The following is a 24,110-nucleotide window of genomic DNA, read 5'->3' on the forward strand; positions in this document are numbered from 1 at the left end:
TTTCGGGGCACGCTACCGCTGGTGAGTATTTAAGAGAGCCGGCGGGCACGAACAAGAACGGACTCTCAGAGATTGAGGAATTCTGGAACACAGACGCCAAGACTCGAAGAACACTCAGTACAAGCACAGAAACTGAGACCACCGAAGAACAAAGAACCCGAAGCTCTAGGATAGACAAATATTCTTGTAACCAGCAACATCCCTGATGGATATTCTCAGGGCATTTTAGCATCCACACAAGAGTAGGGTGTTACGCTCAGCGTGGCCTGAACCTGTCTAAAAATCCCTCCAGTGCATTTACTGCTTTCTGCATTCGATCATTCCATCCCACCTGCCATCGTATTTACACCCATTTATTTCTCCCGCAAACATATTCAGAATCATTCCCCCGGCCGAATCTCAAAAAGGGGTCCCCCCGGATCCCTGCGATAGGAGTTCACCCTCCGACAGAGGGTGAATAGACACTTTTGCAAAAGTTTGTCCCCTTTTGAAATTTGGCCTAAACTTGCAGCAGAAATAAACTAACGGATTTTTCACAAGTGAAAAAGATAAATATGCTAGACTCAACTAGTGCACCATCACCCTAAACAAATATAAATGTTACAATTCTAGGGTGTGACAAATATTATTCAAATCTAGCAAGATATGCAACAAAACTCTAATTGAAAATTCTGAAATTATTGTTCATCGGATGTTCTGATAATGTTCATAAGAACTTTCGATCAGTGCAAAACAACAAATTTGAATATCATAAAATTAACTCAATACACATACAAATAAGCATACATGCGTGGATGCACAAGAGTAAGGAAATACGGAGACAATGATTTATTATCGCAGTTCGGATATCCACCGATATCCTACATCTCTATTGAGGAAGCTTGGTCACACTTGAGCCGGATCTTTTTCAACCCTTTTCTTCTTGAGGTTGCACACATGCACTCCTCACCTCCACTATGGCCAACTCTTACTCCACTCCGGAGATGGTGAGTTCTGCAATCACTTCCGGGCCTCCTCATAATCTTCACTTGAGGAGATCGCCGGCAATCCACCACCAAGCCGTCTAGGAGACGATGGTTTCCAAGAGTAACAAACTCCTGAACTCGCGCACGATCAATGACAAGTGCCCAAACACACGCAACTAATACGACACGTGCGAGCAACCAAAGTTCCACACATCTCACACACTGAAGGATCGATATACTGGCCTAGAGGGGGGGTGAATAGTTGCTTTTTCAAATATATAAATAGTAAAGGATCGATATACCGGCCTAGAGGGGAAGGGTGAATAGTTGCTTTTTGAAAGAAAAAGTTTGTGATCGGATGTTCCAGTAGTGGAAATTGTATTGTAGATGATATCACAACTAACATTCAAATCTGAGAAATAATCAGTATACAGGAAAAACACTAATGGAAGCCCACTAGTGACCAGAGCACTAGTTGAGTAGTAATCTATATGCATTATAAGCACTAACTGGTGTTAAAAGAAACTTAGTTTTATCACCTATGAGTAGTGGGTCTCCCATGCTTCCATGTGGTCGACATGTTGAATGGCTTCAAGCATCTTCTTGGTAAACATGTGCAACGATGTTGTTTTGTTCACAAATTCATCCTTTAGTACTCTGTTGGTGCTTTCGCTTCTTTGTGTGGACGTCATTCTTCCGCAGTAGAGGCCCTTGAAGTATGTTTCAATCCACATCTTCCTCTTCTCCCACAATGATTTGATTGCTGGGTGTTCAGTTATGGCATACTCCTGCATTGTTTCTGTCCATGCTTGTTCAAATTCTGTTGGCGACAGCGGGAAGTTGAATAGACCTTCGACCTTCTCTCTTAGACCTTTGTGCGCAATGTATAGCGTGTCGAGGTCATTTTGCGAAGTCCTTAGCACATGAAAATTGCAATACCTATGTTGTGTCTTGTCGAAAACCTCCGGTACTGCTAATTTCATTGCAGGATCCTCATCTACAAAATAGCATTTTGTTGTAGTCAGAGTTGCAACTATGGCATCTTGAGTCATAATCACATAGGAGGGGGGGAGGTGGGAATGCACCTGTCAGCAACACATGGGGTTGATATCCATGCATGCAGTTCGTGAATGTTGTGAAGAGCCAACCAAAAGAATCTGCTGACTCATCATGTATGAGCGCTTTCCCGAAGATAACATTTTGCAGCTGATGGTTTGATCCGACAAACATTGCTAGTGGCATGTTTTTGTTGTTTGTTCTGTGTGTCGTGTCAAATGTGATGAGACCACCAAAATCTTTGCATTCAACCCTTTGGCTTGCGTTGCTCCAGAACATGTTTTGAATGACTTTGGTCTTAGGGTGAACCATTACATCCCAATAGAAATACTCGTTATTTGTTTTGCATTCGTTGAAGAAGGCAATGAGCTTTGATCATCCTCTCTTTCTTGCCTGAGGAACTCTGCTTTGTTGTAGGTTGTAAAAAGTCAAGTGTTAGCAATTGTAAATCCATTATAGTAGTATCTGGTGTTCAAATAAAGTTTCAACTGCAATGATAATCATTTCCTTGACAATAATCATAACAGTAATATGACAGTAACCTGTAATCAGTTGGAATAGTAACTATAAAACAAGGAATGTTAGTAAACGGATATTTCCAGGACCACAGATATGATGAAGGAAAAAATTCTAGCAATATACCTGTTCTTTAGATCCCTCTCAGTAAACGGCCAATTTTGGCGACCTCCGTGTAATTCTGACATCACATTCATCGTTGCCTGGTGGTACACTCCGTTCCGCACCATGATATTTATTAGGTTCAATAGTGCAAGGTCTTTCCTCTTATGTGCATGCATATAGCGTGTCATCCACGGCGAGGGGAATAGTGGATGGTTGTGTTCCAAAACAAAATAATCTATATACCAGAATTTTTCCTTCTTGTTCAGCTTCACGTTTACCTCAGCTTTGCAACCACATAGCATTGATGTCTTTTCAGTTTGACGGTCCTCATCTTCTTCATAATTTTCACTTTCTTGAGTACCATAATGTCCTTGCCTGCTACATACGTAAAAGCGTACTTGATTCTGTGTCCGATACATACGGACGTTAAACCCAGCCAGGATTGCATAGTCACAGCAGAAGTTGTATGCTTCTTTTGGATCATCAAATTTTAATCCCCTTTTGGCATGAACTCATCCAACACCAATGAGTCCTAGATTGACACAAGGCATAGTAATCAAGAGTTGTAACCAGATCACATGATTTAGCGTAATTCATATAGAAATACAATGGAAATCAATTCAAGTTCTTTTTCATTGTCTAGATAGACGAAATTGACAAACTACCCTAATCATAACTGGGTGAAATAATAGATCATAACTTGGGTGTAATCAACATGCACGATTACATGTTATAGCAATCGCAACCAGGATGTGTTAGAAACAATAAACAACAAGTACAATAATTGCAATCAATCCTTTTTTTTTAGGCAACAAGTGTAACCAGGATTGCAACCAGCGAGTATTACCAATAGTAACTAGGATGTATTGAACATGCACAGTTACATGTTACAGCAATCGCAACCAGGGTGTGTTCGAAATAGTATCCAGAAAGTATAGTAATCGCAATTGAGTCTTATCAATAGTAACTAGGATGTATTGAACATGCACGGTTCTCGTTATATCAATCGTAACTAGGTTGTGTTCAAAACAGTAACCAGCAATTGCAGTAATCGCAATTGAGCCAAGTTTTTTTAGGCAACAAATCGTAACACACTATGGGGGGGGGGTCTCGTAATGAATGGCAATCAGTGTGTATTAGCAATAGTAACTACAAAGGACAAGACATCGTAATCGGAGACTTACATGGGTGTATGTCTTATCCTCCGTAGGTGTCACCATGGCGCTAGGAGAAATTGCAAGTGGGGGCGTCATTAGCGATTTGTGCAGCAAAGGATCCATGGCTTGGAGGCGAGGACGTGGAGGCGGTACCGGTGTGGTCGTCAGTGCTATAACAGTCACGATCGGCGATGGTTCTGGCGCAGAGCCCCCGAAGTCAAATAAATCCATGGGAATCGTCGGTGTTGGCGCAAGCGAAGTTGTGAAATCCACCACGGTTCGAGGCCGCAGAGCCATAGTTGCGATGGGGTGGCATCGACTTCTGTGGATTCCGACGGCCGCTGAAGTGAAGTCGCCGCTCCGCGGTGATCCTGTCCGTACTTTTTGCAGGGAGCCACATGGAGGAAGCCGGATCAGAGTTGGGATCGGTGGGGTGCGATCGGGGATCGAAGTCGGTCGCTGGCTCTGGCCGCGCGAGGAAGGTGGGCTTGAGTTGTTGTCGCACGGGGATTGGTTGGGCACGACCGGGGATTGGCGTGTGGGATCGGTGGGGCGTAGTCGGGTAGCATAGCGCAACGGCAGTATAATCTACACCTAGGCGCAACAGTGAACTACGTTGCGCCACCCCTAGTTATTGCAGCTACCTTTGTACCACCCTCAATTACGACTAAGAAACTAGTCAGTTATGACAGCACATATAGTTAAGTTACGATCACATGATATAAAGTATATAATTACGAGACACATTGTGGTTTACTACTGAGCCACCCCCAGTTACGACGACACAAATAGTTAAGTTACGATCACATAACAAAAAGTCAGTTACGATAGCAACTATACTGTTTTTGGGATCGTAACTGGAGGTGTGCGCAGAGGTGACCCAGTTACGATCACATGATAAAAAAGTGCATAATTACGACCTGAGAAGATACTGAGTTACGACCATATATATTTGTAGTAACTGACCTATCTTGTGGAACGTAACTATACTGTTTTTAAGATCGTAACTGAGAAATTGTGCAACAGTGAACTATATATATATATATATATATATATATATATATATATATATATATATATATATATAACAGCTGCCCTGCTATTACAATAACATGAAATAAGAAAAAAAGAATATGATGTGCAGATAATACCTTAATTAAATATAACATACAACATATCAATATTCTATATTGTTTCATCGTAAACATGATTACAAATAAAATATTAAATTATTTTGTATCGAATATAATATGAATAAAAACAAGCCTAAACACAGATAACGTGTCTTTGACTTCCGCTAGTTTTCCAAGTCTGAGCAGACTTAATAGGGAGCTTGCTATGGAGTCACATAACATAGCAGAACTTAGCCCTAGGATTTAATTCCATTGCATGGTACCGAACAAAATGGTATACTACCAAACAGCGAGCTGAATAGCTCAAACTTCTAGTCTCAAATTATAGCTGTTGAGGCTGCTGTTGCTACTTTATGTTACACAGCTCCCAAAACCATATTTCATGCAATTGAACGCATGTGCTATTCGGCACTTGCTGTGCATCACAAGAGAAGCCAGAAAAAATGAAATCTCAACATGATTATGTTGAGATCCTCCTGCGGAATGTTCTCCAGCGAGACCTGCTTGATGGCCACAAAATCGCCATTCTCCAGGTCAAGCCCCTTGTACACGCGGCCGTACGCCCCCTTCCCTATCTCATCTCCAAGCATCTGCACAAACGCACGCACAAGCACAGTGAGTGAGATGAGCATCCCCAAATCCGCAGCACCAAACACAAATTCCCCCCGGATCCGAGGCAGGGGGGCTCGAGAATCCTCACGTATTTGTTATCGAGCGTCTTGGATTTGTGGAACTGCGCATTATGCTGTCTTGGATTTGATGAAAACACTACGTGTTTTTTAAGTAGTGTTTCCACCAGTGATATTTTTCTGTCACTTTTTAGCAACATGTACTGCATTCCAAGGTTTAAAACAAAGTTAGAAGTTTTATCCTTCTAAGGAAAAGGATGAAACAGTTTGCATAACCCTAAAAGAACCTTTGGTTCCTACAAATAAAACAAACAGACAAGTATCACTGGCAAAGTAAAATTGTAGAAAATTGGCCAAGAAATGGTTTATCCTGCTCGTATCAAAAGCAAAGGTTGAGGTCAAGGATAATTATGGTAACAATTGCATAGATTGAATATCTTTATGCATTAGTCGGAAAAACAACACACCACCTTTCAAATCAGAAAAAGATCAAAATGAAAAAATTTCTACTTATTATGGCAATTTGATACAGGTGCGATAGATAGGCACTTATCTTGTTATCCATGTGTTATAAGGCAATAGAAAGGCAACCATCTGAGTAGTGAGCATGTTGTGAAAGTGTGTTGTGTGAAATAGAACAATAAGAACGACCATGGTCAGGACATGGTTCAGTATTTCAGCCAATTTTCGCAAATTTCGGTTCTATCGGTCACCTCTGGTATTTGTGTTACCAGCCGGAATATTCAAATTTGACCCAAATTATTCAAATTTGACCCAAATTTGTCCGAAATCAGACCGAAAATTTCCGATTTTTGTTTTTATCGGTCTCACCAGTGCCCTCCGATTTTCTAAAAAAATCTGAGATTTTTTTCCATGGTCGGGATAACAGTAATATGCACATGAAATTAGTTTGTAACTCTAGTAATTAGGGCGCAGCACATAACACTTTTCCAATGTAAAAGGGAAATGCAGTTGTTAACTTTACTATATCATTTCCATATCTCCTTCACTAAAAGCGGAAAAAGTAAGGTTGCCATTTATGTTGGGAACCTACAGTTTACACTTTGAACTTGAAGCTGTTAAAAATATGGATAAATTCCTTATTTGCCACTGAAAAGTTACCCAATCCCGAGTTTGCCACTCATTCTCTCAATGACATGTGGGTCTAAGGCCCACATGTGGGTCTAAGGCCCACATGTCATTGAGACATCAGTGGCAAATACGGAAGTGTGGTAAACTTTCAGTATATTGTCCATGAATGATGGTTTAATTTATCTGTTCCTTGCAACTGATGAAATGTAGGTAAGGAGGCGGCAAGAAATAATCAAATCTTGCATCGCGCACAGGATAGATCAACAACACCGGAACAAGAAATCATATTAGCCTGATAAACCATCTTAAAGGTAGTTCTCATGCTCAGCACTAACAAACTATTTTAAAATGTAATTTACTACGAGAAGATACAGAACTACCTTCAGTAACTACCAAGTATAACAAGCAGTCGGTTACTGTCAAGCGCTTGAGGCAGAAAAAAAGCCCCCAGAACACTTGATTCAAAGAATGCAGGGTGATAACGACATCTTCCATGTATCATCTGGACAGAACATATACATCTCTGTTTCCCATCAGTTATAGAGAATCAGAAGCTGAGCCAAAAGTCCCACGTACACATTGCAACAAACAGAAACAAAGTACCATTAATAGATCCTTTAAATGCACTGCATAACCTTCTTGGTGCCTATATTAGCAGAATGATAATTTAGCAATTGTAAAGATTTAAGAGGGGAAAAGATATACTCTAAGCAATGATAGTACAAACCAGATGCCAGCGCTTGCTTAGTGGAGACGCAGAAACTTGGATCTCATCTATGTCAGGTAATGGGGGTGACCGGAAGCAAAACACCTTTCTTTTGAGGTCATCCCTACCACTTGATCGTATGTAAGAGCCCCTAGTTATGTTTCCATCCTTCCAGACATCCTTCAAGAAAAACAAGATTGGCTTCTTGCACAAAGACTTCTGAACATCCCTAGTGTCAAAATTGAATTCATTTCTCTGACTCATCCTATTGTAAGCAATGTAAGTCCGTTCCAATCGCGTCAATTCACAAGGAAGAAGAACATTGGGGTATACTTCAACAACATAGCCCAACGAGATAGCAAATGTAAGCTTTTGGCTTTGATCATAACAAATTGAACGCTGCAGGAAGCTCATGGGTTCCATTTTCATAGCCATAGTGAAGAGGTCCAAACTCTCAAGAGAGCTCAGTCCTGGGTATATGGGGTCCACAAGCTACGCATGGTGAATACTGATGAGAGGAGCAACTAGATGAGTCGCCAATAAACCATGAGCATTGCCCCTGATATCCCACTGATATATGATATAAGGAAAAAAAACAACATTAGAAGGATGAATGGATTTATCAGAAAATATACTCCATTAATAAAGCAGAAATCAATCTAATTTTGCAGGATGATCGTAGGAAACAAAACATCTTTTAATAAAAAGATATTATGATTCTGAAACACATGCTCTGCCTATTTGACACTTGACAGAGGGGCATTGAGAGACAGGACTGTAAAACAACCAAGCAAACTCTGGCAAAAATGTCCAGGGTCCAGAAAAGTGTCCAAACAAAAGTAACATTCAAGTCCTACCAAATTTCTTTTCACTATCATAACCACTCTGGCACCACCCTACTTTTGTTCATGCATTCCAATCAACCCAGCTAAGATGGCACAACAGTAGAAAGTATCACATCGCATGACAGATATAGTAAAGCTTGAAACGATGCATCAGCTTAGGTATCCAGGATCTAAACCATGCTTCACATTGGGATTGATTCATCAAGGCTCCATGCTACTCATTAATGGAATGGGGAAAGAGGGCACAATCCTCGAATTATTTTCATGTCTTGACTGAGAGCTAGTTCATGAGCAGATCCCATATAGCACAACAGGCTAAGCACTCCAATTGCTTGATGAGACACAGACACCAACAAATTGATAAGATCCCACAAATGGAATACTAACCGGATCAGAGCTGTAAGCATCAGGTTTATGATTCAATGCGCGCAAATGTTGAAGAATAAGCTAGATACCTGGTGAAATCCATACTCGTGGGATAGGGGCACGCCGAGCTCTGTAATGTAGGCATGAAGGCGGTCGTCGCTTCCATACAGCCTGGGGTACCTCTCGATGCACACGTCGAGCGTCCGCGCGAGCGCGGCGGCGAGGGTCAAGCTGAGCGCGACGCCGCCGCCTCCGAACGCCATGCTGTGGCTGAAGTAAGTGTTCGCAGAGTGGCTCTCTGACGGCGCCACGACGTACACCATCTCCCTCCAGTCGTACTTGCCGAGCACGGCGACCAGGCTGTCCGCGCACAGCACGGTGTCGTCGTCGACGAGCACGACCCACCGTGCGCCCCCGCCGCCGACGAGCCGCACAGCCTCGCCGCAATGCGCGCGATCAGGAGGCTCGACGGGTGGCCGTGGGGTTCGTGTACCTGAACCGCGAGGTGTCCTCGGACACCCGGATCGGCGGGAGGGACCCCTCCCAGGGGGTCCTGGGCTCCGGCGCTGCAGGCGCGCCCGCGTCGAGCCAGACGTGGCCGCGCATCACGGCGGGGTCCCACCACAGGCGGACGTACTCGCGGCGGCGCGGCCAGAGGTGCGCGGAGCCCGCGGTGAGGTGGAGGTGGAGTGCGGCGTGGATCGGGAGGGAGCGAGCTGGGAGGACCGATAAATCCTAACTGTGCATCCCCACCCCCACCTCTCACAAGTCACACCCCCTTCGTCCTCTCCACATTGTCAACTCCGGTTGCACCTCCTGCTGCCGTCGCCTCCCACCATGGTTGCCAATGCCCAAAACCCTCCGGTGCCACCATTTGCCTCCTACCTTTGAACCCTAAACTCACCCAGTCCTTGCCTGTGATGATCAGGGTTCAAAAAACCGTCGGTAACCGCTCAAAAATCGCGGTTACCGACCTTCCCGGTCCGGTCCGATTTCAAAAACCTCTCGGTAACCGAAATTTGAATTCAAAAAATTCGAAAAAATAAAAAAATTTAAAAAAAATTCAAAAAAAATCTTAAAAAAAACTAGACACAATTCTAAGAACTTCTGTGAAAAAAAATTTCAAAAATAATGTCGTTTGCATCATATTCTATAGGGAGAAAGTTTGAAAAAAATGAAAAAAATTGAAGCGTGCGGCTCAATTATTAACTCACGTTAAGGAAAAGTGTAACATACAAACACATATTTTTATTGTATAAAACGTATTTTAAGAGAACCTTTAAAATTGATTTCACTTTATTTAGAGTTTTATTAAATTCTCTATGATTTTTACAAAGTTCACAAGCATAAAGTGAATATGTTAAGAAAAATCACTGTAATTAATTTTTTCATGTCTACTATTATTTTTTCTACGTAAATCATAATATAAATAAGCTAATGAAAGTGGTTTCACTAATTTTTAAGGTGTGATGGGTCAGTTATGAATTAATCTAGTCGCAACACATTTACACAATCATGCATGTTACAATAACTAATTCATGAGTTCATGTATTTTTAAAAGATATAGGATCATGTAAGAAGACTAACAAAATTAGTTTCATGATTTTTGGATTAGCAAAGAGTAAACTATGCATTTACCTTGGTTTAACAAATAAAATTTCTCACAGAAAATTTTGAACTTTTTTATGAGTATAAATACTTTTATCATGTAGATCATGTTACAAGGAATCCAACAAAATTTGTTTCACTTGATTTTAAGCTCGGATGAATTAGTTATTGATTTTACAAGATTAAACCCTTTTTTAGATTTTTTGTTGAACTGCGCTGAAATTCGATAAAACCGCTCGATAAATCGAGAAAACCGAGCGGTTACCGAGCCAAACCGCTCGGTAACCGACCGAATCGAAAATACGAGAAAATCGCTCGGTAACCGACCCAAACCGCTCGGTAACCGACCCAAACCGCTCGGTAACCGAGAGGGCAAAAACATGATTTTTTCGCAAAAATTTAAAATTTGCCGAATGAATTTTCTCCGAATTTTTTTGAATTTTTGACCGGTAATCGCGGTTACCGCGGTTTTTCGGTTACCGCCGGAGGTCGGTAACCGACCTCCGGTCGGTAACGCGAACCTTGGTGATGATAGGGTGTTTGAAACACGAATCAACGCTAATCATTTTATGAGAAAAGTTGACTGAAAACTTGCTAATTTTTCACGCAACAGAACGAACAAACAAACATTTTTTTACCATTATTCTACTCCCTCCAGTTTTAAATATATAACATTTTGATTAAAATCCGATCAAACTTTTAAAATTTTAACCCTGAATAGCTTCTAAAATATTTACTTTGAAAACATAAAAATCACACGTGTAGATTTATCTTGAAAAATATTTTTATAATATTATATTTTTAGATTTCTAAAATAAATATTTTAGAAGCTATTGGCAGTCAAAGTTTTAAATATTTGACTGTATTTTGATCAAAACGTCGTATATTTAAAACCAAAGGAAATACGAAATAAAAATTCTACCAAACGTAGGTATTGCTTATTGTGGATGTTCCTTTGCTGTGACTTGTTACACTGTTGTTTTAGGCCTCCATTTTATATTTTATACACAAATCTGCCTGGCACATAGACGCTTGGCCGGTGTGAGGAGAAGCGTGCCTGCCTACATGGCAGCGCCCAATGCCGTGCCTACCCCTGATTTTTATCAGCTCGCAGCCGAGCGCCCTCCGCGTCAGCACGATCCGGCGTGCCAGAGCCAGACGACTAGATTCTCCGTGCCGCGTGGCGCGAGGCGGCCGCGCTCGCTATCCGCTCTCGGATAAGCCGTCCCGCTCCGGCGCGCGCGCTTGGAGGTCCCTTAAACTGCCGAGCACCACTCACCACACAGCCCCCCACGCCTCGGTACGTTCCAACGCCACAGCTTTGCGTGCAATGGCACTGGTCTCCGCCTCCTCCTCCACCACCACCGCCGTCGCGGCCCTCCCCAGGAATAAGCTGCGGGCGTCCTTCCTCGGCGGCAGCAGGCTGCTGAGGCAGGCCGAGGCGGCGCGGCCGTCGTTCGCAGTGCACGCCGCGGTGGACCCCGACAGGCCCATCTGGTTCCCCGGAAGCACCCCTCCGCCGTGGCTCGACGGCAGGTCGGTTCTTGGAGTCTTTGATTCATATCACCTTGTCGAGAGAAAAGCCAGCTGCTTGTAGGCGTGTGAGACTGACAGTTTTCGTGGTATTGTTCTTGTCTTCTTGATGCAGCCTCCCCGGCGACTTCGGCTTTGATCCCTGGGGCCTCGGTAAATTCTGATGATCGATCGGTCAATGTTTTCTCTTGTGCATATATGATCTTTGAGTGATGATTCACCGTGTGTTGCACGGTGATTCTTGTTGATGTGTGCATGCAGGATCGGACCCGGAGAGCTTGCGGTGGAACGTGCAGGCAGAGCTGGTGCATTGCCGGTGGGCGATGCTGGGCGCGGCGGGTATCTTCATACCGGAGTTCCTGACCAAGATCGGCATCCTCAACACGCCGTTCTGGTACACCGCCGGCGAGCAGCAGTACTTCACCGACACCACCACCCTCTTCATCATCGAGCTCCTCCTCATCGGCTGGGCCGAGGGCCGCCGCTGGGCCGACATCATTAAGCCCGGATCCGTCAACACCGACCCCATCTTCCCCAACAACAAGCTCACCGGCACCGACGTCGGGTATCTCTCTCCATGCATGAACCAAGAAAACTTTGTTCGGAGGCTCATCTAGTACAGTCCTAATCAATGGCTGCTAACAATTTATCTGTGTGTTGGAAATGTAATTAAGGTACCCTGGTGGGCTGTGGTTTGACCCGCTCGGCTGGGGCAGCGGCTCGCCGGAGAAGATCAAGGAGCTGCGCACCAAGGAGATCAAGAACGGCCGCCTCGCCATGCTCGCCGTCATGGGCGCCTGGTTCCAGGCCGAGTACACCGGTACCGGCCCCATCGACAACCTCTTCGCCCACCTCGCCGACCCTGGCCATGCCACCATCTTCCAGGTCAGTTGAATCAATCCACCACATTGCACCTACGTCACAGCTTTGATACGATTTGGTTACTGATTTTGAGATTTTTTGTGTGCTTAATCAGGCCTTCACCCCCAAATGAGGAGTTGGAGTTTAGCCATTTGAGGAGTGCCACCACGCATGCATGGGGGAGAAGATTGTTAGGTTGATGGCCGATTGCAACTTATTTTTTTGGGTTCGGAGTAGATTGTCGTCAATGATGGTAGTGTGGTTTGTGGAGCAATGCATGCATGTTGATCATGTACTTGTACTATGTTGTAACCAATGTAAAAATGCAATACTCACTAGATGTGTCCTCTTCACTGAACCAACGACTTGATTTGTGAAATTCTCGTGATGTTGATGATCGATTTTTTTTTAAAAAAAAAGAAGTGATGTTCACTACACCAAAACATTAATCAGTGCTAGTTCCAAAACCTCATCAGTGCCAGTTTTGGAACCGGCACTCCATAAGTGGCACCAATGGTCGGAGACCATCAGTATCGGTTTTGGAACCAGCACTGATATGATTTTTCAGAAAAAAAAAGAGAAAATGGGGCGGCAACGGGTGCGGCATCCGAGCCAGCTCGGAATCGAGCTGGCTCTGATGCCGCTCCTGTCACCACTGCCACCGCCGCTCCGCCGTCGACACTACCACCACTGCCGAGCTCTCCTTGTTCCTCACGGCCCTCTTCTCCATCCCTCACTTCTCTGCTCCCTCCTCCCTTTGTTCTTCCACTACCAGATGCCCCCAAACATCATGGTGAGCCTCTCTCTCCCCCATCTCTCTTTACGCTACTCCTCTTCGCACACCTGAACGAACACAATCATCCACTGACGCGACGCATGAACACAATCACCACACTTGCTCCTCTTCGCTGGCTCACCTCAGCACACCTTGGCTTCACTCGACGCCGCACCGTGCCCCAGCTAGCTTGTCGTACGGCGTCGTTCCCGCTCGAGCCTTCAGCGACCCATCCCTCCGTAGCGCACCTCTGGCCGCTCCGCCAACCCTCTCTCCACCTCATCTCCTCTCTCTTCGCCTAGGATGAGGGAGAGAGAGGAGGAGGAGGGCGGTGGCCAGCCACCGGAGCACCGAAGGGGATTGATTCGAGAGAGGGAGAGAGAGTGTGTGTGAGAGAGAGGAGTCACGGAAGTCTGGAGATAAAGCCGAGCCGTTTGAGCGGACGTGTGAGCCACAAGTCGATTGAATGAATATTTTGGGTATGGTCCGAACATAAGTGCTTATTGTTATATGGAACCGGCACTGATAGTCACTATCAGTACCGGTTCTTACCGCTTCAGTCGTGGTTCGCGCATGTGAGTTTAAGAACCGGCACTAATACATTAACAGAAGTGATTACGTCCGAACCGATACTGATGTGGCGCTACATATGTGGTGTTTTATAGTAATGGTTGTTGGTATTTTATACAGTATGCAAACATCAATAGGTTATGAGCTTGGTTGTGCATGAACCCTTATCGCGGCGCACAGAGAGCCCACCTCCAAGAGCCTCTTGAAGCAATTGACTTGCACGGAAAGGGGCACAGGGTCTCAATATCAGGGCATCTGAAGCAGAATAGTGTGGCGTCCTCCGGTGTCGCTACAATGGAGCCCATCAATCTCGCCATTGGTTCGATCTCAGAGCAGGTAAATCGAGTAGCAAAATGGAAAATATGACACATATGGAGAAGGCCTTCCAATCTCCGGTGTGTGCCAGGCTAGTCAGTCTGCTCCTAGGGAAGGAGCTACGGGAGCGAATAATATGGCGATCCGATGTTGGAAAAAAAAATCCATTGTTGACGGAGAAGTAACCTTTTTGGGAGGAAGAAGAAGACTAAAGGGCATCATTGCCCGCAGGAATTTGCATGTTTTGAGTGGTATGAGTCGCTTTTAACCAAAACTAGATATTACATGAATAATGTATATTGATAAAAACATGGGTGTATCAAGTATACCGTAATCACCAGGTAATGAAGAGTAGAAATACTACCTCATATGGCAAATATAAGTCTTTTTAGTAGTTTTAACATGCAAATAAAATGATATTTGCAATTGGAGCAGATATTTAGTCCAAAATACTTGCACAATATTGTAGCATCAGATTTTGAGGACATGGCTACCTTTACTTGAGAACTCTGGGAGATTAGCACAACTGTCTGGAAAGAATTTCAGCATTGCTAATTTCCAATCATAATATCATATACACTGCTTAAAATTGTAGTATTACAAATATGCAATTTTAGGAAGTTTTATGCAAATTTAACAATTCATTTACAAATTTAACACTTCATACCAAGCTTTTAAATCATGATTTTCGCGCATTCTCAGTATGTTCCAAAAAAAAACTATAGAAGCTATCCCTAGCTATCCTTCATCGCATTTTAGTATTAACAAGTATAAGATGTTTTTTTAATAATATAGTTAATGTTTGAATTTACTAAGAAGTACTAAATATAATATAATAAGACTATCAATCATTACATTTTCACATAATTACTTAATCAGTAAGAAATATTAGACCTCTTCTAGTGCTTGTTTCTTATATATTAATTAGATATTGAGCTAGGTAAAAAGCTAGTGTGGCAAGTAAAAATAAAGAAGAGAGAGAATGAGCTTGTTTCTTATAGAAGAAACTAGCTCTTTGAGCCATCATATATGACAGGGAGACAATTAATTATCTTGGTAATCTAAAAAACTAGCAACACATATGCATACATTAGAAGCTTGTTTCTTAATAGCAATTTCTTGTCCCCTCTCTCCTCTTATACACTACTTAAGAAATAAGACATTGGAATTGACCTCATTGTTGGAGTATTGGAAGAAAAGAGCAAGATATCGTGTCATGTTTTTAGGCCTTCTAGCAAATTAGGATTTCAAAATTAACTTTTTCCCCATGTGGATACATATAGGGTGTTATTAGTTGCTCGCATGTCCTATTGCTTGTATGGACTATATATACAGTTGAGAGAAAGTCAGCTGAGCGGATGTAGGAGTGTTAACGATAAAAGTGTTTAGTTGGTTGTATCTATCTGGATAGGTTGAGCTGAGTTTCTATTTAGTTGATTGAATCTGAGGTCGTATGAGCAGATACAAAAGCTGAGATTCTGATTATTTGCTCGCATGAAGATGATTTTGTGATACTAACAAGTAGGCTCGCTTATATGAGCGGATGCAATAACCTGCATTTATCTAGCTAGACTGCGGACGTACATTGTATCCACTGAGTCAGGCTGAAACAGTATATATGGTCAATTAAATACATTTCTCTGTGAGATTATATACATCCATAGAGCTAGGATCCCTGGGTATAGGCAAACAATCACCCCCAGGATAGCAGAGCAATATCTAGCTACAAACTATAGCAAATAGCGTAGCTATCTAGGGTTATAGCCTTATAACTCGAAATAGCAAATTGGTCTATGATTTTACCTTTGAAGTCCAAAATATCTATTGCGAACCTATAACTAGCTATTTAGGCTATGGTTGTTTTTTTTTTGGATTATGGAATTTCGTAGTACGTCTGTTGTGAAGCTCATTCACACTAAATTATGGTTTATGAGATATTATAGTACAACTTAGTTTGTGAATTATGATAATCAGTTTTTAAAATATGATTATTTGTTTTTCTTTTGCTTTTGAGGCTAAATACGTAATCACAATAAAAAAAAAGCAATCAACCATAGTCTTAGCACCTTTTGCTTCGGACACTGCAGGGGTCTGACGCGAAGTTGCTCACTCAACTTTTCCTGCAAGAATGGATCGCGAGACCCCACAAGAGTAGACCGAAAACAAAGGAAGCAGAGGGACATCCCAAAACCCGAAAGAAATCGAATCGAGTTTTGGGGGAAGAAGAGGAAGAGCTCGCGCCGCCTCCCGCACCGCGCCATGGCCTCCTCCCGCCGCGCGTCGCAGCTGCTGGGGTCTGCCGCCTCCCGCCTCCTCCACGCGCGGGGCTTCGCCGCGGCGGCCGCCGCCGCGCCGTCGCCGGCGGTGTTCGTCGACAAGAGCACCCGCGTGATCTGCCAGGGCATCACGGGGAAGAACGGCACCTTCCACACCGAGCAGGCCATCGAGTACGGCACCAACATGGTACGCGCCCGCCGCCACCTCTCTCTCTCTCTCTCTCTCTGGTGCCTTCTTCGGCCCGTGCACCTCGATCTGTACCGCGTGATTCTAGGCTTTTATGGAGCCTGTGCTGTGCAATCACGTGGGTGTGCAGTCGCCGATCTCCATTTTTGTCGGGCTTTTAGGGTTTCGTCCAGCCCAATGACGTGTTACATTTCGATTCAAAACGGATGAGACGAATGGAGAAAAACCAGGTTTTGTTAATTTAGGCGGTACAAAATGTGCTATTATAATTCCTTATTTAGGCGGTACAAGGCCTGAAATCGAAGATGAATGGAGAAAAACCAGGTTTTGTTAATTTGTTGAGTTGATTTGAGTGTTTATTGATGTCATTTACATTGTCTAGTAATTTGTGGCGCTGTTCACTGTGTGATCCATTGAGCCAGAATTTGTCAGGAAGGCAGGAAGTATCGATGTATCATGACTCAAGAAAACAGATCCTTGGAATAAACCAGGTTCAATTGGATTTCTTGATGTTTTGTAAACCAAGATGCATGTTAATTAGAATTGCATGAGAAATCATCTCCATCATGAATGCATTGAACCTTTGAACTGTTCTAGTACAGTTTAAAAAAACTCACGTACGAAGATACCATCATTCTTCAATAAGTGGTACAAAGACAAGTTCTGTTTGTGATCTGTTTATGTAAATGGGCTGCAGTATCCACACAAGGAAACTGTGACATACAAGAAGTAAGGAACTCAGCATGTTGAAGTCTTTGGTTAAACTTGGCATGATAGCTTCTATGGACCTCGCATGGTCCTTGGAGGTTTCATGTAATTTACTATTCTGTTCTTGACCAGTAGATTCAGATAATTAACAGTTGCACACTGTATCTGACAATGGACTCGGCCCAAATGCGACCCATTTTTGCCCCCCCTCCCCCCTATGGTATTCCTCTAGTATTATGAATACAACCGAAAGAGGTCTGTGCTGCGCAAATTGTTTAAACAAAGATTTTGCATGTTTCAAGAATGCTTCGGTTAATATTATAGTTTTGACTTCTAATGTCACTTTGAATGATTTGATTGTATTTGTTATTATGTTTATCCGGTGGCACTTTGTTTGATTAAAGTTCTCTTTGTTGTAACAGGTGGGTGGAGTGACTCCTAAGAAAGGTGGAACTGAACATTTAGGGCTCCCAGTGTTTAACTCTGTAGCAGAAGCTAAGGCTGAAACAAAAGCCAATGCATCTGTTATATATGTTCCACCACCATTTGCTGCTGCTGCTATAATGGAGGCAATGGAGGCTGAGCTTGACCTTGTCGTCTGCATTACGGAAGGAATTCCTCAGCATGACATGGTATTTTTTTTATCATTTCAGTACCTAGTTACCTTTGTTGCTTTGTATTCTGAGCTTGGGAATTTTTTCAATGCCATATGATTTTTTGGTTCATCAATAGCTGAACATGTAAATTACAACTCTTTTGGCAAAAACATTAGAAAATACAATGTGATCAATGTCGTCTATTCAGATGGATATGTAGTAGGTTAATATGCTCTGGTGAGCAGGATGGGGTTTAATTTTCCTCTATGTGTTTTTTTTTGGTAAATAACAAATATGCACTCCAAATAGAAATGGATCTTAGTAGCATGGTGCATTGAGAATTTTGCTTTCTGATATTCCTTTTATGATATGTTTTCTCTGCATATTGCTATTAACTCATGTCACAGCATAATTAGTTTTGTTTTGCTCTGTTAGCAGAACTCCATGAGGTGATCATCATAATGTTTGCTCTGCAAATTTTAGGTGAAAGTGAAGGCTGCACTAAATAGGCAATCAAGAACTCGATTGATTGGGCCAAATTGCCCTGGTATCATTAAGCCCGGTGAATGTAAAATTGGAATCATGCCAGGTTACATCCACAAGCCAGGGCGTGTTGGGATAGTATCTCGATCTGGTACCTTGACATATGAAGCGGTATGCCTGTTATTTTTTTTTAATGTATGCTCCTAGTCAGGTAATATGTTCGTCTAAGGTGCATTTGATTTTTGTTGACAGGTGTTTCAAACAACAGCTGTAGGCTTGGGGCAGTCAACTTGTGTAGGCATTGGTGGTGACCCGTTCAATGGCACTAATTTTGTTGATTGCCTTGAAAAGTTTGTTAACGATCCTCAGACAGAAGGTACACCTGTTACTCAGGCTTCACAATTGTAAGCAAAAGCCTCATTTATTTGTGAGATGTTTCGTTCTGAACTGTGTAGTCTTCTATGTGTCATTAATCCCTTATGTTTGGTATGGTATTTATTTGTGGGATGTTTCTCTTCTGAACTGTGTAGTCTTCTATGTGTCGTTAATCCCTTACGTTTGGTATTTATGGCACTTGAATACTTCAACTACATTATTGATTCTTCAATACCGCCATATGCCTTTTTTTCCGATCAATATAGATCCACCCCATTTATGTATTGTTCTCTCTGATGAATACTATTCTACGCCTTTCAGGTATTGTTCTCATTGGCGAAATTGGAGGTACTGCTGAGGAGGATGCTGCAGCATTCATCCAGGTAAGAGTTTGTTAGAACTGGCATTAGTTTAGATGACCTTTTTCTGTATTACATGTCATATTTCTGTATTGATTTGCATATTGCAACACCCCTTCCCTCTTGAACTATTGAAGTTTCATGCAATTGCAGTCATGAGCATAAAAATCATGACCTATCTATTTTTATATTAAGGTTCATGATTTTTTAATGTTCCTTATAGCAGTTCAAGTGGATGGAAATTAAAAACCACGTCTATTTTTCAAATATTTATAGCCAGAGGATCCTCAGTAATTTGACCATGTGTTTTTCTTAAAGATTCCAGTTGTGCTATTTTTACATATAAAGCTGCAGAGTTATCTAATCTCGTGGTGCCCTTTTCATACATACTAAAAAGTACCCATGGCTACGATGTTCTTGGCCTTTAGTTTGCAAAATATTTTTGAATCGTTGTTATTTCCTCAAAAGTATTTTGGTGTTGATGGAACCATGGAATGAAAACATTTCGCAGATACATTTCCTGAAGGCCCTTTTGGCCTAGCTATTATTCATAGGTCATGTTCGCAAATGATGAACTTATATGGAGCTTCAGATAATGTTTGGGTAAACGCAGCTTGTAAACACTTGCAAACGTTGAAGCCTTAAACTACCATGCACTTTTATCTTCTGAGTGGAAAGGGGCCTTATACTTTTACGAGATGCCCTGAATTAAGCTAGATGCCTGGACCTTAGCTTAGCTTAAGCTTATATGCTCCCACAACCCTAGGCTTAAACTAGTCCGCACATTTCCTGAACAGGTTGCGCTGTGATATGCATTTTGGCTAAGTAGGTCATCCATCTCTTTCACACTATCAAAATAGTATGTGCATTCAGTTTTAGTAAAACTCCTAGTTACCAACCCACTCTCACCATAGACCTAAGGTATGTGCAATGAAATCAATAAGATTTCATGTGACATGGAACAACTTGATGCTGTATCTGGTCAAGTTTAGAAGTTAAAAAGATCACACGCTGATGTGTTCTTGATTTCCTGAAGGGATAAATTATCATCAATCACTGCTGATATTGCATTTTATAGTATTCTTGATTTCCTGAAGGGATAAATTATCATCAATCACTGCTGATATTGCATTCTATATTATTGCATGCCTTGTGGCTTGGTTGCTGGAACTTTTATTTTTCTGTCTTTTGTTTTGATTTGTTCTGAATAAAAAGTTACATTTCCTATCTATTAACTTAATCTGTTATGCAATACCTCAGGAAAGCAAAACGCAAAAGCCTGTTGTTGCATTCATTGCTGGACTTACGGCACCCCCGGGCCGTCGCATGGGTCATGCTGGAGGTATCAACTTAGCAAGACCTTTATTCTTTTTTCCTTGTAATTCTTTTTACCTATTTTCTCTCATTCAATTGTATAACCTTTTGAAGTATGAAGTTGAAAAAATGATCCTTGCTTGGCATTTAAGTTAAGATGCCAGCAACCTTATGTTGTCATTCTGTTGTTCACAAGTCTGGGTGTGTTAGGGTAAACACCACTGAGAGGATAGCCAGGTGGCGTCGGTTGCTGTTAGGTGAGGGATTGTACTATAGATTAGTGAGACCTGTTAGGTGAGGGATTGTACTATAGATTAGTGAGACTTAAGGTTTGTTTGTTTGGGCTTCTGCTTCTAGCTTTTCTGCTACCAGAAATCAAAAGCCCAAACAAACGGGATTGCTGAAAATGAACTAGAAGCTGAGAAACTAGCTAAGAGTAGCTTTTCTGAGAAATAGTGTGCTAAGAAGTTAAAAATTTGTTGTAAAAGTTAACAACTAAAATCTAAAAGCAATTTTTCAAAAAAACCAAGAGCACAGCTTTTCAGAAAATCCAAAAACAGAAGCTCAAACAAACAAACCCTTATAACACTGGGGGAGACATAGGAGAAAGGGACTATGAGCTAGATTGATTTCTCTTGCTTGATTGATTAATCACGGCTGGCATCATGTATATATAGCCGGCTAGCCGACTTAGAAAGACTCCATTCAAACCAACTCTATCTCTAATCTAATCTCTAGTTTAAATCCAACTCTATCTCTTAATCTTATCTCTAATTCTCTCTTGATTTAAACTAACCAAACTCTATCTTATTTCCTAAACCGAACCTGATTCAAACTAGCAAACCAATCTTATCAATTAACTAATTTGATCTGATTCAAACTAGCAAACCAATCTTATCAATTAACTAATTTGATCTGATTCAAACTCGTGCTACAGTACCACGGCTCTTAGCGCGTGAACAGTAATTTCTGCACCTAACAGGGTGGTACCATCACTTTGCATGTAGCAGTTCAGGGAAAAAAGGTTCTATGGAGATGTAATCACTTTACAAATTTCAATGAGTAGATATCATATGATTAAAATTCACCGATTTTAGTATCAGACCAGGGTGGGGATGCGGCATTGATTCACAATTATTAGTAGCTGAGCAATGTTTGACCGTTCCTTTACTATAGCATGACAATTATGTACGGGATTTTTTTTTGTGTTCCGCAAGTGTGGAAACCATGTGTACCAAATCAAGAAAATTCCTTGTTACAGTTGTGGCATTCATCAAACTCGTGGTGACAACCTAGTTTGCATTCTTGGATTTGCTGTAATCAGCTCGCGGTAGTCTACTACTATGCATTCACCTGCCCATTCTGATTTTGATTGCATTGTTAGTTTGTTACACGTACTAATTGGGTTTCATACTATACGTACTAACTCACTTTCATTGATCTGTTACTGTTACATGTGCTAATCTAGTTTCATCCATTGTTTATGTGTTACGATGCAGCAATTGTGTCAGGAGGAAAGGGTACTGCCCAGGACAAAATCAAGGCGCTCAGAGAGGCTGGTGTTACCGTTGTTGAGTCACCAGCAAAGATTGGTTCTACTATGTTTGAAATTTTCAAGCAGCGTGGAATGGTAGAGTAGAAAGAAAATGGTACAGTAGAGAAAAACATTGGAAAACTTCTTTTTGGTGCTCGTGGGGTAATAGCGAGCAATTCCTTGGTAGAGCCGTGTTTCTGGCCGCTGAACAAAGCTACTAAAGCTTCCTTTTTCTTGCCTGTCTTCAGTGTGAAGCGCTGGCCTGGCCTGGCCTTCTTCAGGATCACCTTTCCATGAGCTCGTTTCAATAAGACATTCTCGAGTCATGGACATGCTATTTTGCTTGCCGTTGATGTGGATACCTAAGCTGTTTCAAAATTAATTATCCTTTGACAATTTTCTATCTACTTTTTTTTAATATCTGTTTGCATGTCTCAACTCTCCACTGCACATTGTATTATCTTCCAGTCTCCCATCTGGTGTCTGCATTTGTGGTGCTATTGAGCCTTTGCAGAATAGCAGGCGTTTGCGCACGTCTGGGTTTTCGTTGCGCCGTTGCAAGAGAGGACGCGATAAAAAATTCGTTAAAGTACGATGTACAAGAGCAATCGAATAATCAGAAGCATGTAAATTAACATAACTCACAATCGAATTTGATGCGCAAATTGTAACATGCCAGCGAAATTTTTTGCGCGGTTGAGCTCGGTTATGAGTCGATTTTTTGAACCACTGCGATCGCTCACGGAGTCGAGGAAGGTGACTGGAATTCAGCAGAATCTCAGTTACCTTACCAGTAGACACTCACTTTGGAACAGATGTTTCTAGCCTCATCATCACCTAAGAAAGCTTAAATAAAAAAAACACAAGAAAATTAATAAATTGCTCTCCTCTGCAGGTAAACATTATCAAATTGTCAGCATTGACAACTCTCACAACAGAGCATGCTAGTTGTTCCATGACTGATCGACTCATCAACATGCCATCAGTTCAAGCCTTAATTATTTTATTTCAGTGCAAACCGCTGGATGGCCACTGGGCTCCTGACTTGATAGTTCTTGTTCTCCCAAATGATGTGCCCGAACAGTGCCGGAGGCAGAAATACTGGACAGCTTGAGTACACTTTACCTGGGCCAAATATCTACTGTCCCAATTTCGATTTTGTCCGGACTGAAACTACCAAAGTCCGGTTGGACGGTAGTCCTTCACGGTAGCCTCTGTGCCCGAAGTCCCACCCTGCCTTCCGGTCACCTCCCGCTTTGTCTCTGAACTTCACCATGTAGCTCTTCGTCTCCTTCTGCTCCAACTCCAGGGTCATCGGCGTGACGGTCACCTTCACATGCTCTGGCGCCACAATGGTCACGTTGTACGTCTTGGCCCTCTCTGACACCTTGGTCACCGTCCTTGCAGTGTGCGGACGTCGGTGTGGTTGTCAAAGACCACCACGAACGACGGGTGGTTGAGGCCAGCGGGGCCGCCTGGGAGCGTCCTCATGCATCCAGCAAAGTCAGGCACAAACATGCGCAGCTGCACCACGGTGTAGGTCCTGTTTGGATTGGCTTTTTTTAGCTCTCCCCCCTCCATGCCAGAAGCCTATCCAAATGTGCTCAAGCAAACCGCAACTTCTCCAAACACGCCTAGCTTTTTTGCACATACCGCAAAAGCCAGCCGAAACCGGCTTCCCGAGCTTCTCCCGTTGTGAATGTACTAAATTTCCCTCAAAGCTACATATTATTTACCCACGTTTGCCATCGTATAAATATGGTTCTCCCACCTCCCGTCCAGTTCCAGGCTCTTCCATTTCTCCCCTACTCGCCCAGAGGTGTCGCTCACCCGCTCGCCTGCAGCGCCGCTACTCGCGTGTTCGCCCTCGCCGCTGCTTTCCCCGGCTGATGCCATCGTAGCAACCCAGCCAGCCCCATCCCCTGTGGCCCCTACTTGGCCGGCGCACTGCTTGGCCAGGCCTGTCACCCCTCCTCAGCCAAATCTGGCTTCATGACCAGCCCCCCGTCGCCACCGGTCGGCCACCCCGTCAGCTCGTCCCCCTCC

The 24,110-nt window shown here is 42.7% G+C and overlaps 3 protein-coding genes and 1 pseudogene across 3 annotated transcripts; 2 read left to right on the forward strand and 2 right to left on the reverse strand.

Annotated features, from left to right (window-relative positions):
* Positions 1 to 1,504: 1,504 nt before the first annotated feature.
* Positions 1,505 to 2,195, reverse strand: LOC133890354 (protein FAR1-RELATED SEQUENCE 5-like). Its single transcript, XM_062330752.1, has 2 exons — positions 2,051 to 2,195; positions 1,505 to 1,962 (listed from the first exon to the last, which is right to left on the reverse strand). The coding sequence occupies exons 1-2, from the start codon at positions 2,193 to 2,195 to the stop codon at positions 1,505 to 1,507; spliced, it is 603 nt and encodes a 200-aa protein (XP_062186736.1).
* A 2,743-nt stretch (positions 2,196 to 4,938) lies between these two features.
* LOC133890355 (uncharacterized) lies at positions 4,939 to 9,444 on the reverse strand (annotated as a pseudogene).
* Positions 9,445 to 11,447: 2,003 nt separating this feature from the next.
* On the forward strand, positions 11,448 to 12,930 carry LOC133890867 (photosystem I chlorophyll a/b-binding protein 2, chloroplastic-like). Its single transcript, XM_062331488.1, has 5 exons — positions 11,448 to 11,714; positions 11,827 to 11,864; positions 11,973 to 12,276; positions 12,386 to 12,596; positions 12,688 to 12,930. The coding sequence occupies exons 1-5, from the start codon at positions 11,509 to 11,511 to the stop codon at positions 12,703 to 12,705; spliced, it is 777 nt and encodes a 258-aa protein (XP_062187472.1). The 5' UTR covers positions 11,448 to 11,508; the 3' UTR covers positions 12,706 to 12,930.
* A 3,414-nt stretch (positions 12,931 to 16,344) lies between these two features.
* LOC133890968 (succinate--CoA ligase [ADP-forming] subunit alpha, mitochondrial) lies at positions 16,345 to 22,460 on the forward strand. Its single transcript, XM_062331633.1, has 7 exons — positions 16,345 to 16,695; positions 17,826 to 18,035; positions 18,483 to 18,653; positions 18,735 to 18,858; positions 19,179 to 19,240; positions 20,477 to 20,558; positions 22,030 to 22,460. Exons 1-7 carry the CDS (start codon positions 16,492 to 16,494, stop codon positions 22,167 to 22,169), a joined length of 993 nt encoding a protein of 330 aa, XP_062187617.1. The 5' UTR covers positions 16,345 to 16,491; the 3' UTR covers positions 22,170 to 22,460.
* Positions 22,461 to 24,110: the final 1,650 nt, after the last annotated feature.

The sequence above is a fragment of the Phragmites australis genome, chromosome 14, assembly GCF_958298935.1.
Source record: "Phragmites australis chromosome 14, lpPhrAust1.1, whole genome shotgun sequence".
NCBI lineage: Eukaryota > Viridiplantae > Streptophyta > Magnoliopsida > Poales > Poaceae > Phragmites > Phragmites australis.

Bases quoted from the DNA above. Each gene is read 5' to 3' on its own strand.
- LOC133890354 (XM_062330752.1), bottom strand. From the start codon at position 2,195: ATGTTTGTCGGATCAAACCATCAGCTGCAAAATGTTATCTTCGGGAAA. The intron at 1,963-2,050 runs GTGCATTCCCAC...GCTATTTTGTAG, and splicing joins ACCCCATGTGTTGCTGACAG to ATGAGGATCCTGCAATGAAA.
- LOC133890867 (XM_062331488.1), top strand. From the start codon at position 11,509: ATGGCACTGGTCTCCGCCTCCTCCTCCACCACCACCGCCGTCGCGGCC. The intron at 11,715-11,826 runs GTCGGTTCTTGG...TTCTTGATGCAG, and splicing joins CCGCCGTGGCTCGACGGCAG to CCTCCCCGGCGACTTCGGCT. The intron at 11,865-11,972 runs GTAAATTCTGAT...GTGTGCATGCAG, and splicing joins CTTTGATCCCTGGGGCCTCG to GATCGGACCCGGAGAGCTTG.
- LOC133890968 (XM_062331633.1), top strand. From the start codon at position 16,492: ATGGCCTCCTCCCGCCGCGCGTCGCAGCTGCTGGGGTCTGCCGCCTCC. The intron at 16,696-17,825 runs GTACGCGCCCGC...TTGTTGTAACAG, and splicing joins TCGAGTACGGCACCAACATG to GTGGGTGGAGTGACTCCTAA. The intron at 19,241-20,476 runs GTAAGAGTTTGT...GCAATACCTCAG, and splicing joins ATGCTGCAGCATTCATCCAG to GAAAGCAAAACGCAAAAGCC.